This window comes from Notolepis coatsorum (genome assembly GCF_963971535.1).
Source record: "Notolepis coatsorum genome assembly, chromosome: 19".
Lineage (NCBI taxonomy): Eukaryota > Metazoa > Chordata > Actinopteri > Aulopiformes > Paralepididae > Notolepis > Notolepis coatsorum.
In genome coordinates this window covers 43,258,768-43,272,415 of record NC_140183.1, presented here as the reverse complement: position 1 = coordinate 43,272,415, position 13,648 = coordinate 43,258,768, and the positions used below count along the sequence as shown (strand labels likewise).

The 13,648-nt window shown below is 45.5% G+C and overlaps 1 protein-coding gene across 1 annotated transcript in view; it reads left to right on the top strand.

Annotated features, from left to right (window-relative positions):
• The window catches only part of satb1b (SATB homeobox 1b), a 119,346-nt gene that overhangs the window by 45,974 nt on the left and 59,724 nt on the right, over positions 1 to 13,648 (top strand). The window contains exon 9 of the mRNA XM_084336429.1: positions 9,987 to 10,540. Coding sequence (XP_084192555.1) covers positions 9,987 to 10,540 — 554 coding nt within the window. The remainder of the gene's footprint in view (positions 1 to 9,986; positions 10,541 to 13,648) is intronic.

Here is a 13,648-nt window from a genome sequence, read left to right as displayed (position 1 = left end):
GTCTGCTGCATTTTCCTCAATCAGGATCCTGAAGTCTCTGTTCCTCTCTCTCTATCTCTCTCTCTCTCTCTTTCTCTCAATCAATCTCTCTTTCAGAGTATGATCTCCTCCATTGTGAACAGCACTTACTATGCAAATGTGTCGGCGGCAAAGTGTCAGGAATTTGGTCGCTGGTATAAACATTTCAAGAAGACAAAAGATATGATGGGTAAGGACTGCAGAACAGAGCAATGTGTTACGCACGCGCACACACACACTAACATACACGTACACACACACACACACGCACGCACGCACATACACACACATACATACATGCACATACTGTACACACTCTCACATGCACACACAGGTACATACACACAAATTACTATTGTAATATACTCCCCACCCAGGATAGTTCAAAAAGCATTTGAATCGTATTATCTAATAATTCTGATGTTTCCGTGCACGCTGCTCAGGTAAAGACACGCGGTGTGCTTATTTTTGATTTATCCGTTAGAGTTTCACCTGGTTGTTCCCAGCAGAGGCAGATAGAGGTCTCTGACTGACCGTGCTCTAGCTTCCCACCAACAACAGTAGTAAGGACTGGCTACGGGGCCACCATGTTGGCCCTGACATCTATTTGATTTTCTTATCAAACTCAAAGGCATACGCGTTATATTATTTCCTAGTAATCCTCCTTGACCCTGTCAGGAAATGGTGGGTCATAAAATTCCAGTTACCAGCGCAGGAGATGGACGGCTGATTTGATGTCTTCTGATTAAGCACAACACCGTGCCCTCGTGGTTAGATGATATTAGCTTTATCAATCTGTTCAGCAATATTTTCCCCGCCACTAAGCCTCCGTTGATGGCAGTTGAGATATTATATCAGAATGTTTTCACAGCTTGCATGCAAACGTTCCGATCCTATCTGTTTTTTTTTTCACTTTACAAGACAACATGCGCCCACATCATCACTTACTTTTAAACCGACAGTATTCTCTTGTGGAACACATTTTACATAATACACATGAATGCATATACAGTATGAGTGTGTTTTAATGAACATACAATGTTTAAATGGAAAGGGAAAAAAGGTACTTAGGGATAGGATAGGGTGGATGTCCCACACAATGTTGAATGATATTTGTGGTTATTTTTGTGGAGCATGGAGTGAAGTGTACTGGTGTCTGCTTGGTGCTGGTCTGCTCTAGTTCACCTCTTGTCTTACCTGTACTTAATATTGTCAACCTTAGAAAGCATTAACCATTGTCCCCCCTCCCCCCACCTCCACACTTTGTGTCTGTGTGTGTGTGTGTGTCCGCTCATCCACCCCGTGCAGGAATGCGCCAACCCTCCCAGCTGGAGGGCTACCTGGGGACGTGTGTCCTCCGCGAGAGTCCGCGCGCCAATGCACTAGGTATGTCACATCACGGGCACACACCCACACACACACACACACACACACACACACACACACACACACACACACACACACACACACACACACACACACGCATACACCTACACACACTAGGGGTGTAACGCAGCAAACTATACTGCTGTGACGATTTCAATAAAACAGACCATTCTGAGTCAATGGTATGCAGTGGCGTTGCGCAATATGTCGGGGCCCCCCCGCAGGGCAGACCACTCCCCTAAATCAAACCAAGCAGACCATGTACAGTATACAGTGGCTCGGCGGCCCGATCAAACCAAGCAGACCATGTACAGTATACAGTGGCTCGGCGGCCCGATCAAACCAAGCAGACCATGTACAGCAGTGGTGCCCAACCAGTCGATCGCGATCGACAGGTAGATCGCGGGCTGATTTCAAGTAGATCTCGATTAATAAAATTAGATTAATTTTTTTTTCTTTTTTTCTTTTGTGCAAAATCAACTCTGCCTCTCCTTGTTAACTACAACAAGCAATGCTGTTTGTTATTTAAGATGAGGTCGGACTCGGCACTGACAGATTTGTGTTCATTATGCTGCTTTTATAAAGCCTCAAATGACGGCTAGGTGGTAAATTAAAATGTAGATCTTGGTTCAAAAACGGTTGGGCACCCCTGATGTACAGTATACAGTGGCTCGGCGGCCCCTGATCAAACCAAGCAGACCATGTACAGTATGGCTCGGGCCCATCAAAAAATAACACAGTATGCTATGACTGGCCCCTGTAAATGTCCTAACACAACCCCCTCAATGTACAGTAAATGACCAAGTATGGTTTTGTCAATATTCCAATGTACAGTTTTGTTTGTACAGTTGTACAGTGTATGTCCCCCACCCCCACCTCCAATGTACAGTCCCCCCCCCCTACCCAACCTCCTCCAATGTACAGTTTCTACGTCAAATGTATATACTCCCTTTTCTGGACTATTTTTATATCACAAACAGTACTGTATTTGCAAGTCTGGTACATGTCATAAATGTATAGATGTAGCAGTACTGTCTATCTGTATGTCATGTATGTCATATATGTTATGATGAATTGAAAATGGGGGACCCTGATGTAAACAAGACGAAAGTCTTTCTCTGGTCTGCATCCCCTTAACAATTGTATGTATTGAGCTGTACTGTACTGTACCCATTCTGCAATCTGTTAATAAAGTTTTACAATTCAATTCACGGCAGCATGTGTAGACAATAGACAGACAGTGAAAACAAAGTTCTCCTCCAAGTCCTGTGGGTATTGTCTCCTCAACGTTTCTGCAGCTGAGCGAATTGCAGTTCTGCTCAATGAATGAATCCGAGAGGAATCAGAATTTCCCCTCTAACTAGTGCTATATGCTTCATTGCGTCATTAATAAAGTTTTCAATCAAACAATGCCGTTTGTTTAGACATTCACAAGACTTGCATAACGTTACAACTGCACGGTGGCAGTTTAAACAACAACATTATTATTGTCCCTTACCTTAGATGCGCCGCGCCTGCTGCATGCATCCCACAATGTCATCTTTTCCATTCATTCATTCCAGATAGGGCCATGGAGAGGCATTGTTGTTATTGATATCATCTTCATCAATGCCATCAGCCCTGTTTAGACATTCACAAGACTTGCATAACGTTACAACATAACGTTAGCTAGCAAGCAAGCAAGCTAGTTGACAATATCTCCTTCCTCCATTGCAACGCTATCTACAGTACTAGAGAATTCAAAGTGCCCGCGAGGCGATGACGTTGTTGTTGTTGTCACGTTTAGCTTTTATCGCAGGTGTATATATATATCATCAAAGGATGCACAATAAGTTCATGAACAATAACAAAACACTCCACCCTGGGCCTGATAGCTGCGGTGGTAGCCCTTTAGCTACGTTAGCTCCAACAAGTTATCTTCTTAAACTGAGATACAAATTATTTTGTAAACAAGCTCGCTGCAGAGCCGCAGTACGGCACAAGAGAAACCATTATCTGATTGGGCCACAATGCTGTCAATCATGCTAGCTGCAGAGCCGCAGAGCAGCAAAAGAGAAACCATTAGCTGATTGGATAACAAGGCTGTCAATCATTCAATCCACCATTCAATGGCAAGAGTCTAACTGCACAGACCGTGCTTAGATGACGTTAATAGCCTATTTTGATTGGCTATTATTTATTATTTATTTAACCCTGGTCAACCTGTGCAGATATTCTGCACGAATAATTACTGCAGTGCAGGCCTGCTCAGAGCGGTCAATTTTGGCCATTTTTGAAGAAAACATTTATAATAAAAAAATAATAATAATAATAAAAAAAAAATATATATATATATATATAGGTATATGTAAATTAATAATAATTATGAATTATGAGTGAATTTGTATTTCACGTGTTGTCATAGAGAAACCTCCACTGTTGTAACGGTACCTCGGTATTGGGGTCACGGTTCGGTACGAGTTTGGTACAACAGAAAAAAATTTATAATAATTATTATTAATATAATTTCTTTTTCATTTTTTTAACATTTTTTAAAAATTTATTTATGATAATTATTATAATTATTATTATTAAATGGAATAATTTTCTATAGGCTTGCCGTGGTAGTCAGTGATACTGGTGTCATTCAGTGGTGAATATTCATGGAAGCCAAGGGAAGCCAAGCTTCCCCAAAAATAGAAACAGTAAAAAAATAAATAGAAAATAATAAATAATATATTTAATTTTTTTTTTTATAGTTTACAATAATAATTTTTTTTTTCATCTCTGTGTTATAATAATTGTCTCCCTCCTCACTCTTTAACACTGTCACTGACTCAGGCAGTCTGCTCAGCATTATTTGATTGACATGGAGGCTTTGAGAATTAGGGCGGGTTCTCGCGTCCTACATATTAGATGTTATCCAATAAGATTCAAGCTTAATTCAATGGGTTGGGCTTAGGGCCTACGCCATTAACACGGCCGCAGACTGGGACTAGGTTAGAGAAGCGAAACACTCCTTGGCTTCAATCAAATTTGCCGCCGGAGCCAGAGAGTCCCCACCATATTGACCAATCAAATCACATTAAAAGCTAAACATGACGTCATCACCAGGCCGGGAAGGGACGCACTTTTAATGTTGAAATGATAACTACAAGCAAGTCGGAACTGAATGGCTAACTGAATGGCTAACTGGTTGGGCTAAACAGAGTTGGAGATATTTCAAGATGCAAGAGGTTTATTTTTGGCCAGAGGACTTTTCCTGGATTTCCTGGATCCTTGGATACCAAGGTAAGCCTATGGTACTGCATAGCTTGCCTGCTAGCTAAGCTAACTAAAGTTAGTGACTGTGTGTAAACAAACGGCATTGTTTGATTGATTGATTGAAAACTTTATTTAAAGGCCAACCTCCAGCTTAAACCCTACTGATCAATTATGGGTAGTTTACATCATTGGTATATAATTCATTATTTATTTTTTTCCATTTGACACCGGAAATGCCACTCTGAAAGAGTTAAAAAGGTCCACGCACGAATAACATGCACGCGCGAATCAAAAAAGCTTATCAAACGCCGACGTCACAACAGGACACAGGTGCATATTAATGAGCCGAATCTAATGTTGCTTTTCCACTAAAATAAAGTACTCAGTTTGTCTCCGTGTGGGGAGGCGGGGCTGCTGGTGATCAGCATGAGAGCTCCAGAAATGTCACGTGAAAAACTGCAGACCACTGATTGGTCAGAAGAGAGACGCGTCACTGTCTGGAGAGTCGATGGATGTCTTATGTATGTTTGCAGCACGAAACAAGTGCAATAAAAAAGGATACAGTCACTGTGTATTCTGCCTCATTTATTGATGAAACAAAACCGACATCAACACAATTTGCCACCGAGCGGAGAGTTTAGTCTGACAAAAAGATCGCTGATTAGTTACGCTTGTTGTTGGGGTTAGGGACAAGTGGTAACGTTAGTTAGCCTAATGCTAACGTTAGCAGATAGACACGAGAGGCTAGGTAACGTTAAAGCTTGTAGAATAGACACAATGAGGTAACATTAGCGTTAGCATAATAGACACAACGAGAGTCTGGTTAATGTTGTTATTGATTGAATGAAAACTGTGTTTTACTCTGGCTTGCCAAGCTCATCATAGCCCCTTTCGTGACTGATGCACCGAGTGAATCCACAGTCACTTGCTCCTTAATAGGAAACCAACCTAGATTTACCATGAAGGACTGGTTCTGGCCGAACCGTTCGTTATACAAGTATCACAGAGACATTTCAAATGTACTCACAGTTGCACGAGGGTTTCGGACAGAGATACGGGATGGTTTGAAAGCTCTGCGTTGCTAATAAACATTTTAAATATTTTTTATAAACTGCTCAAAACGGCATTATTTCCGGCGTTGGCTGCCTGGTGTGATCACAGCGCATGCGCATCATGCACCCAACGCCGGAAATAATGCTCCGCCTCCTTGCTACTGCCTGTGACTCACAGAGCCCCCTGGTGACCAACACCTGTTGTGACGACATTACACGCGCACGTTATGAACCATTGATTAAAATATGCACGTGCGTGGTGATTGTGTTGGGCAGACAAAATGTTTTGATAAAAACGCTAAAACTGGGTCAATTTCAATACTTTTTTTTCCAATTCTTCATGAAAGTCACTGTTGGCCTAGTCCACATTGTTTATTGAACAAAAATACAACGTGGAGGTTGACCTTTAACAGATTGCAGAATGGGTACAATACAGTACGGCTCAATACACACAATTGTTAAGGGGATGCAGACCAGAGAAAGACTTTCGTCTTGTTTACATCAGGGTCCCCCATTTTCAAGCCATCCTAGGTTGTCAAAGTGGGCAGGGGTGAGGTGGGTTCTAGGAGTGAGGTTAAGCAGTAGTATGACCAGTTTGTTTTGTGATGTTTGTAATCTTGTTTTTAGTGCCTTTGAGGTGCTTTGGTACCATGAGGTGCAAGCATAGTCGTAGTACCCTTGAATTAGAGCTCCTGTTAGAGTCTTCAGGGTATTCTTGTTTGCCAGAGAGGAGATCCAGTATATCCCATAATAATTAATCATTAATAATTAATGCAAATGATTGTCAGTGCACACTGTCCTTTATAAACTAAACTAAAGGTGCATAAATTATGCATTACTATATTTCATCACAATATAATAGATATAGCTAGGCTACTGACATTGTGATAATGTCAGTAGTAGCTATAGCTGTATCTATTGTTTTCACTTGAAATGTGTATTTTTATTTAGTGTGCATTTTTATTTTGTCACAATATTATTTGGCTTAAATATAATAAAAAAAAATTATTAATAATTCCGGCGGGGGAGAATGTTGATGTGTTTGTTGGCGCCTGTGTGTGTGTGTCGGCGACGCGTGTGTGTGTGTCTTTCCATTGGTTTCATTTGGTTAACGTTATTGGGCGAACAAGAAAACAAAAGAAAACTGTAAAATTGTAATGACCCTGCAGCTGTTCCAATGTAAATGTGCCTTTCTCCGTGCACTTTCGCCCGCTCTGAACTGAAGCCGGGGACTCGGTGTGCCGCGCGCTGTTCTCGCACGCATGTGCGACTGGTACCGTAAATTCGCCGGACGAATACACGTACCGTTACACCCCTAACATACACACATGCATACACCCACACATACTGTACACACACACTCACACACACATACACCCACACACACACATACACCCACACACGCACACACACACACTGTACACACACACACACACACACACACACACACACACACACACACACACACACACACACACACACACACACACACACACACACACACACACACACACACACACACACACACACACACACACACACACACACAATCATTGATCATGATCACAATCATTAGCATACATTCACACACAACTCCCAGCATCCACGTGTCATGTCAGCCAACCCCAGCCGGAGAGGGAAAAAAGCACACAACCCTTGGGTGCCCAGCGGTTGACCGCAGTGACGCCCCCCCCCCCCCCCCCCCCCCCCCATCTTAATATTTATGAAGGACTGCCGCCATGCCATGCGTGCCTGCAAATGGCAGCAGTGGGCAAACGTGGGGGTTTGGTGAAATGCCAAGCAGGGAGGGGGGGGGTTGGGGGGCGCGGCACCGGGTCACTCGTGTCTCCATTGTTGCCTTCAAATATGAATCTGCCTTCTTAACTGACCAGTTCACCAGCGAGGGAACGGGGAGGTGCTTTACTTAAATTAACACCTACTCACAGGTAATGGTATAGGAGTGAAGGTATTAGAAACCAGTGGTACCTGTGCATTTGAAGTGGCAGAGACCGTGCAGGGGACACGAGAGAGAGAGAGGGAGAGAGGGAGAGAGGGCCAGGCACCTAGTGGTGAGTTTAGATGCTTCACTCCCTTGTTCTCTCCCTCATTCCCTCTCTCTCTCTCTATCTCTGTCTCTCGCCCTCTCTCACTCAGCCCACATCCCATTCCCATTGTGTGTTTAATCCGGGGCTCTTTTGTGGCTGGTTTCCACGCGAGGACGCCTGCTTCCCTGGCTGCCGGGTTCTCCAGGCCCTGCCGCTGCTTCTCTATCACCCTTCTCTTTTCAATTTGCATGGATGTGTGTGTGTGTGTGCGTGCATCATCATGCCCCCCAGCAGTCTGCATGAGCAAATGAACACAACACACTTTATCACACACATAAACACATAAACACACACACACACACACACCTACACACACACACACACACACACACACACACACACACACACACACACACACACACACACACACACACACACACACACACACACACACACACACACGCGCATGCATGCGCGCACACACACACACACACAGGAGTGAATAGGCGCACTGTACCATCAGAGCCAGGGATTACTCTGGGATAGATGTGATTATTACCAAGTAAGTAACCCCCCCCCCTCATTTGTTTGTGACAAACGCTGAATAGACCCGTCTTGGCCGAGTGTTTTTGTGTTTACTGACAGTTAAGAAACACACGATTATTGCGGGTATTTTTGGACGACATCCATGCACTTAATCTTTCATCTCCCTGCTGAAATATTCAGCTCGTTGAAGATTCTCTCTCTCTCCTTCTCCTTAACACCAATTTGTGCTTTTCAGAATTCCATGCGATGCTTTTTCTGTGGGATTGCGGGGGCAGCCATGCACTTTTCAGTGTTAATGTTGCCATGAGTATGAATTCTTAAAGGCGGCCCCCACACTCGCAGTATGTGAAGAGACTCCGCATGTGAATTCTTTACGAGGGGAAGGAACCAGGAAACATGTAACCGCTTCCAACGCTCCCTCACCTCGCCTCGGTCAGAGTCATTTTGGATCTCAAATCACTGTTTATCCCTCTGCAAGACGCATCATTTAAAACCACTGTACAGTGTCCCCGGGTGACTATTATGGGATGTAAAGATTCCCCAAAGCAATAGCTAGCACATAGCTTCATACTGCTCGCAAATGATGTGGTTGTTTTCTCATTGTAATAGAGGTCAGAGAGGCCAGAGTTTGTTCTCATACAGCAACCTCTGTCTCTGCCCTTCCTCCCCCCTCCACCCCCGATGTTAGATTGGCTAGCTAGCGTACTTTATTTTAGAATTAAGGACATAAAGAGCGATTCAGGTCTGTCTATCACTCTTGTGTGAATTTGTATGTCACACTGGAACACACACACACACACACACACCAAAGCGTCTTCCCTTTGCCTTCCTATGATCGGACACTGTCTCTCTTAGCTTGTTTTTATTGCTCACATGATGGAGATGATTCTCAACAAAATTTCTGAGGCTGTGGGAGACACAATGAAGTTCCTTTCTCTAAGGCTTCCATCTAGAGCCCGATCCATGTACCAGTATCGGTGTGTATGTTAACCATATCCCACCGGTGGGTCCAGTTGATTAGCTGTCTTTTATTGGCTCGGTATATGCATTCATGTGTAAAGTCAAGCTCAATTTTAATGGGTGGGTGGGGGTGGGGGGTACATTTTTAAAGGGGGTCCCTTCAAGACCTCAATTAGACCTAAATTAAATTGATCTCAGTGGAACCGCACAAGTCTCCTCTTTACAGCTATGCTAATTTATACTAGTTGTGCAGATTTAGGCCCAAACCATAATAACATAATGGAGTTCTTCTAGTCTTCATTAGAGGAAGCTTGATAATGCCTTTGCGAGTCCACACGACTACGTGCTACAATCCATGTCAGAACAGCCCTGCCTCTGAGACACACAGTAGGGCCTCAACTACCGCTGGCCAACAGGGACCTGTCAATCAACCTACATTTTAGTTTGCTCTTAAAAACCCTGAAAGGTCCAGAACACTAATATATTTCTGAGCTATCAAAGGCTGATTTTGTCGTTTTCTTGTCCTTTCGTCTTTATTGTGTTCCCCATCCATGTGCTTTTATGACAGTGTTGAAACTGATATTATAATTGACTATTCACCTCCTCTCTCTTTTTCTTTTCCTTCTTTCCCTCCGTCCATCCCCTCCCTCCTCTTCCGCCTCTACTCCGTTTATCCACTCCTCCTCCGTCCATCCCCTCTGCCTCCTCCTCTGTCCATCCCCTCCTCCTCTTGCAGCAGAGATGGACGGTATGGCTGACCTCTCCCCGCCTGGCCCCAACCACAGCCACAACCACAGCCACAACCACAGCCACAACCACAGCCACAGCCATCTGGGTTTCTCCCAGCAGCAGCAGCAGCAGCAGCAGCAGCCCATCCCAGGCAGCACGGCCGAGCAGACCCCCTCCTCGCCCGTGCCCCCGATGTCCCACGGCCCGCCCCCGGGCCACGGGGGCCAGCAAGGTGGGCGCCAGCCGCAGCTCCCCGGCATGCACCACCCAGGCATGGTCTCCAGCCCCATCAGCCCCCAGTTGGTCAACCAGCAGCTGGTCATGGCTCAGATCCTCAACCAGCAGTACGCCGTCAACCGGCTCCTGGCTCAGCAGTCGCTGTCCCAGCAGTATCTCAACCACCCGCCCGTCAACCGCAGCTCACTCACCAAGCCCCTGGAGCCCCAGCTGGGCTCCAACACCGAGGTCTCCAACGAGATCTACCAGTGGGTGCGGGACGAGCTGAAGCGCGCTGGCATCTCGCAGGCCGTGTTCGCCCGCGTGGCCTTCAACAGGACCCAGGTGAGACGAGGGGAGGTGAGGACCCGGATTGGGGGGGGGGGCAATATAATTAAAGATGTTGTTCTCTCTAAAATGGATGGTTGTCAAATGAGTTATAATAACGGCTCTACTGCCGCTACACGCCATCAGCCCCGGTGAGCTGCTGTTTCATTATCTCACCTCCACGCTGCTTTTGATGCATTGTGGACAGTACTAGTTGTCCTGAGGGGATCTTTTGAGATCTCTTGATCCAAACTGGACCAAGTGAAAGGACAAGGCAGATGACTGGGGCCACTCCCGGCAACAGTTGTCTTTTATTTTATTTGTATTTTGTTGTTATAGGTATTATAATGACCTTATTTTTTTGTATCCACTTTTTCTCCTCCTGTTTTGCTGTGTTTTTCTCCCATCCCAATTTAGTCGTCATGCCAATTCTCCCCTCCCCTTCCTGGTCGTTGCTCGCATGTGCCCCCACTGGTCGGTCTAGGGAGGGTTGATAGATACTATCATCACATGTTCCCTCCGATACATGCAGAGTCAGCCAGCCACTTCTTTTCACCTGCCAGCGCGGACTCTCATTGGCGAGGTGTAACGTGTGGGAGGCTCACACTACCCTCACCATCTCCCTTCCTCGCTGTGCAGGCGCCCTGACCGACCTGTAGGAGTCGCTGTTTACAATGACCAGATTACCACCCACCGGCTTCCCTCCCGCTGACTCTGCCAATTGAGCCAGTATGACAGCCGGCCAAGCCGGAGGCAACGCTGACAGCCGGATTCTATACCAGTGTCTCTCGCGTTGGTGACGAGCGCTTAGTCCGCTGCGCCACCCAGCCGCCTGTGTAATCTATTTTATTGTATAGTGATTGTCTGTATATTTTGACATCATGTACTGGTATTGCTTATATTTCTAGGCATTCCATGTCTAACTATAGCCTATAATAACATGACTGGAGTACTGGAAAAAAGGTTACCCCCACAGTCGAGGGAATAGAATGTGAAAACTGGAACAACTCATTCTTTATGAAGACTGCCTACTCAACTCATTCATCTGCCAAAATTAAGCAGATTTGTTGCTGATTATAAAAAAAATCCAAATAAATAGAGAGAAGAGAACGAGGAGTCTGCGAAGGAGAATGAAACGGTCATCACGTTCAACACTGGCAACATCGAGAGACAAACTCCCCTTCATGACAGATATCTTTAAAAGAGTTCACCTGTAATTTCAGCTACTGCTCATAGCAGAATATAAGGAACATAAAAGAACGAAAACATTACAATTATAATAATATATAATGATAACATTGTGTGATAAAAATGATGACAACTAGGCCTACCACACAGCAAAAGAAACTAAATGTGTGCTGGTGTCACTAACTGTGTGCCACCAGTGGAAAATTGGATAATTTTGAGCCCTTGATGAGAAAACATGTATCTTCTTAGAAGAGTCATGGGAAGCCTACAGTGGCTTTTGGAGAATACTTTTTTTAAAGTATTATTGACTTCTGTCACGAGGGTTCAAGTAATCGTGTCAATGCCGAACCTGTCTCAACTTTTTTGAACTGTTACTAAACCAGTCAAATCTCATATTATACCACACACCATCCAATAAGCTCAAAGCCTGAACATGCTAGCTGGGACAACACCCCCCCCCCCCCCTCCCCCCACACACACACACACACACTGTACCTGGCAGCCTGCCATACGAGACCCAGGCTCAGTCACGGTGCAGCTCCCTCCTCCTCCCGCCTCACCATGTGATTTGGGTTGACAGTCAGAGGCCGCAGACACACAGCCACTGATAACGTCTTAACATGCATGTTTTGGAGAGACGGGGGCAGGAGGGAGGTGACGGCAAACCTCATTACGCCTCCACTCGCTTTGAAGTCTCCGCGTGTGAAAAAGAAACACACACAGATAAGAATCTATTGGAATCGCTGCTTACAGCTCAACCCCCCCCCCCCCCCCCCACACACACACACACTCCCAACCCCTCCAAAAAAAGTGTGTGTTAAAACTGAATAGATGGACACGCGTGGTCTGATCTCTTCCTGAGATGAAGAATTAGCCCGGTTATGTGCCTTTAGAGAGCATGCTGAGGAAAATGTATTGGGCATGTTTGGGGGGGTTGGAGTGGGTACTTGTGGTGACACGACGGAGGCCTGGCGTCGGTGCTGCTGGGGGAGATATGGGGGGGGGGGGGGGGGGGGGGGGTGGAGAGGAAGTGAAGGGCCTTTTTTTCTTGCTATTTTTGAGAAACTGCAGCAGATTGACCAGGCAGATAGACTGATGACGAGGAATGATAAATATAGGCAGACTAAAGAATGCCTACTTAGACACGCACACACACACACACACACACACACACACACACACACACACACACAGGCACACTTATCTGCATCTCCCAATGTACATCTCACATCATAAAAAAAAAGCTTATCTCTGCCTCATCCGACTTCGTCATGTCTGTATCTGTTTACGCTCGCCTTGCTACCAAAGACTCCACCTATCACACACACACACACACACACACACACACACACACACACACACACACACACACACACACACACACACACACACACACACACACACACACACACACACACACACACACACACACACACACACACACACACACACACACACACACGTCACACACACACACACACACTACTACCACTAGCATGATATGCTACTACTCAATACTCCGGCCAAAATCCCTCGGCATGTTATTCTCAGACAGTGAAGATGCATGGAATGCCTTAGTGTATTCCGCCCTCCTCCCCGAGCGCTCGCATCCCAGAGGACCCGCCACACCCTCCACATCTCAACATGTTTTCCCTTTCTGTTCTGATTTATTGCCAAATCACACCTATTGATAGCGAGAGAAGCGCCAGTGATGGTTTTGCACAGTGTGTGTCCACCAGCTGGTGAAAGGGCCCAATCACAAGTCCCCGAGAATGGAGTCGGCGCGGCCTCATAATGATGGGATTCAGCGCTATTGAAAGAGAAAACAGACGATACACTGATTGCCGCCGCGCAAGAGGGACGCCCGCTCACACGGGAAGTGCTGTAAATCCCTTGGGGGAATTCATATCGAAATATTGGGATGCGCCAATACAGATA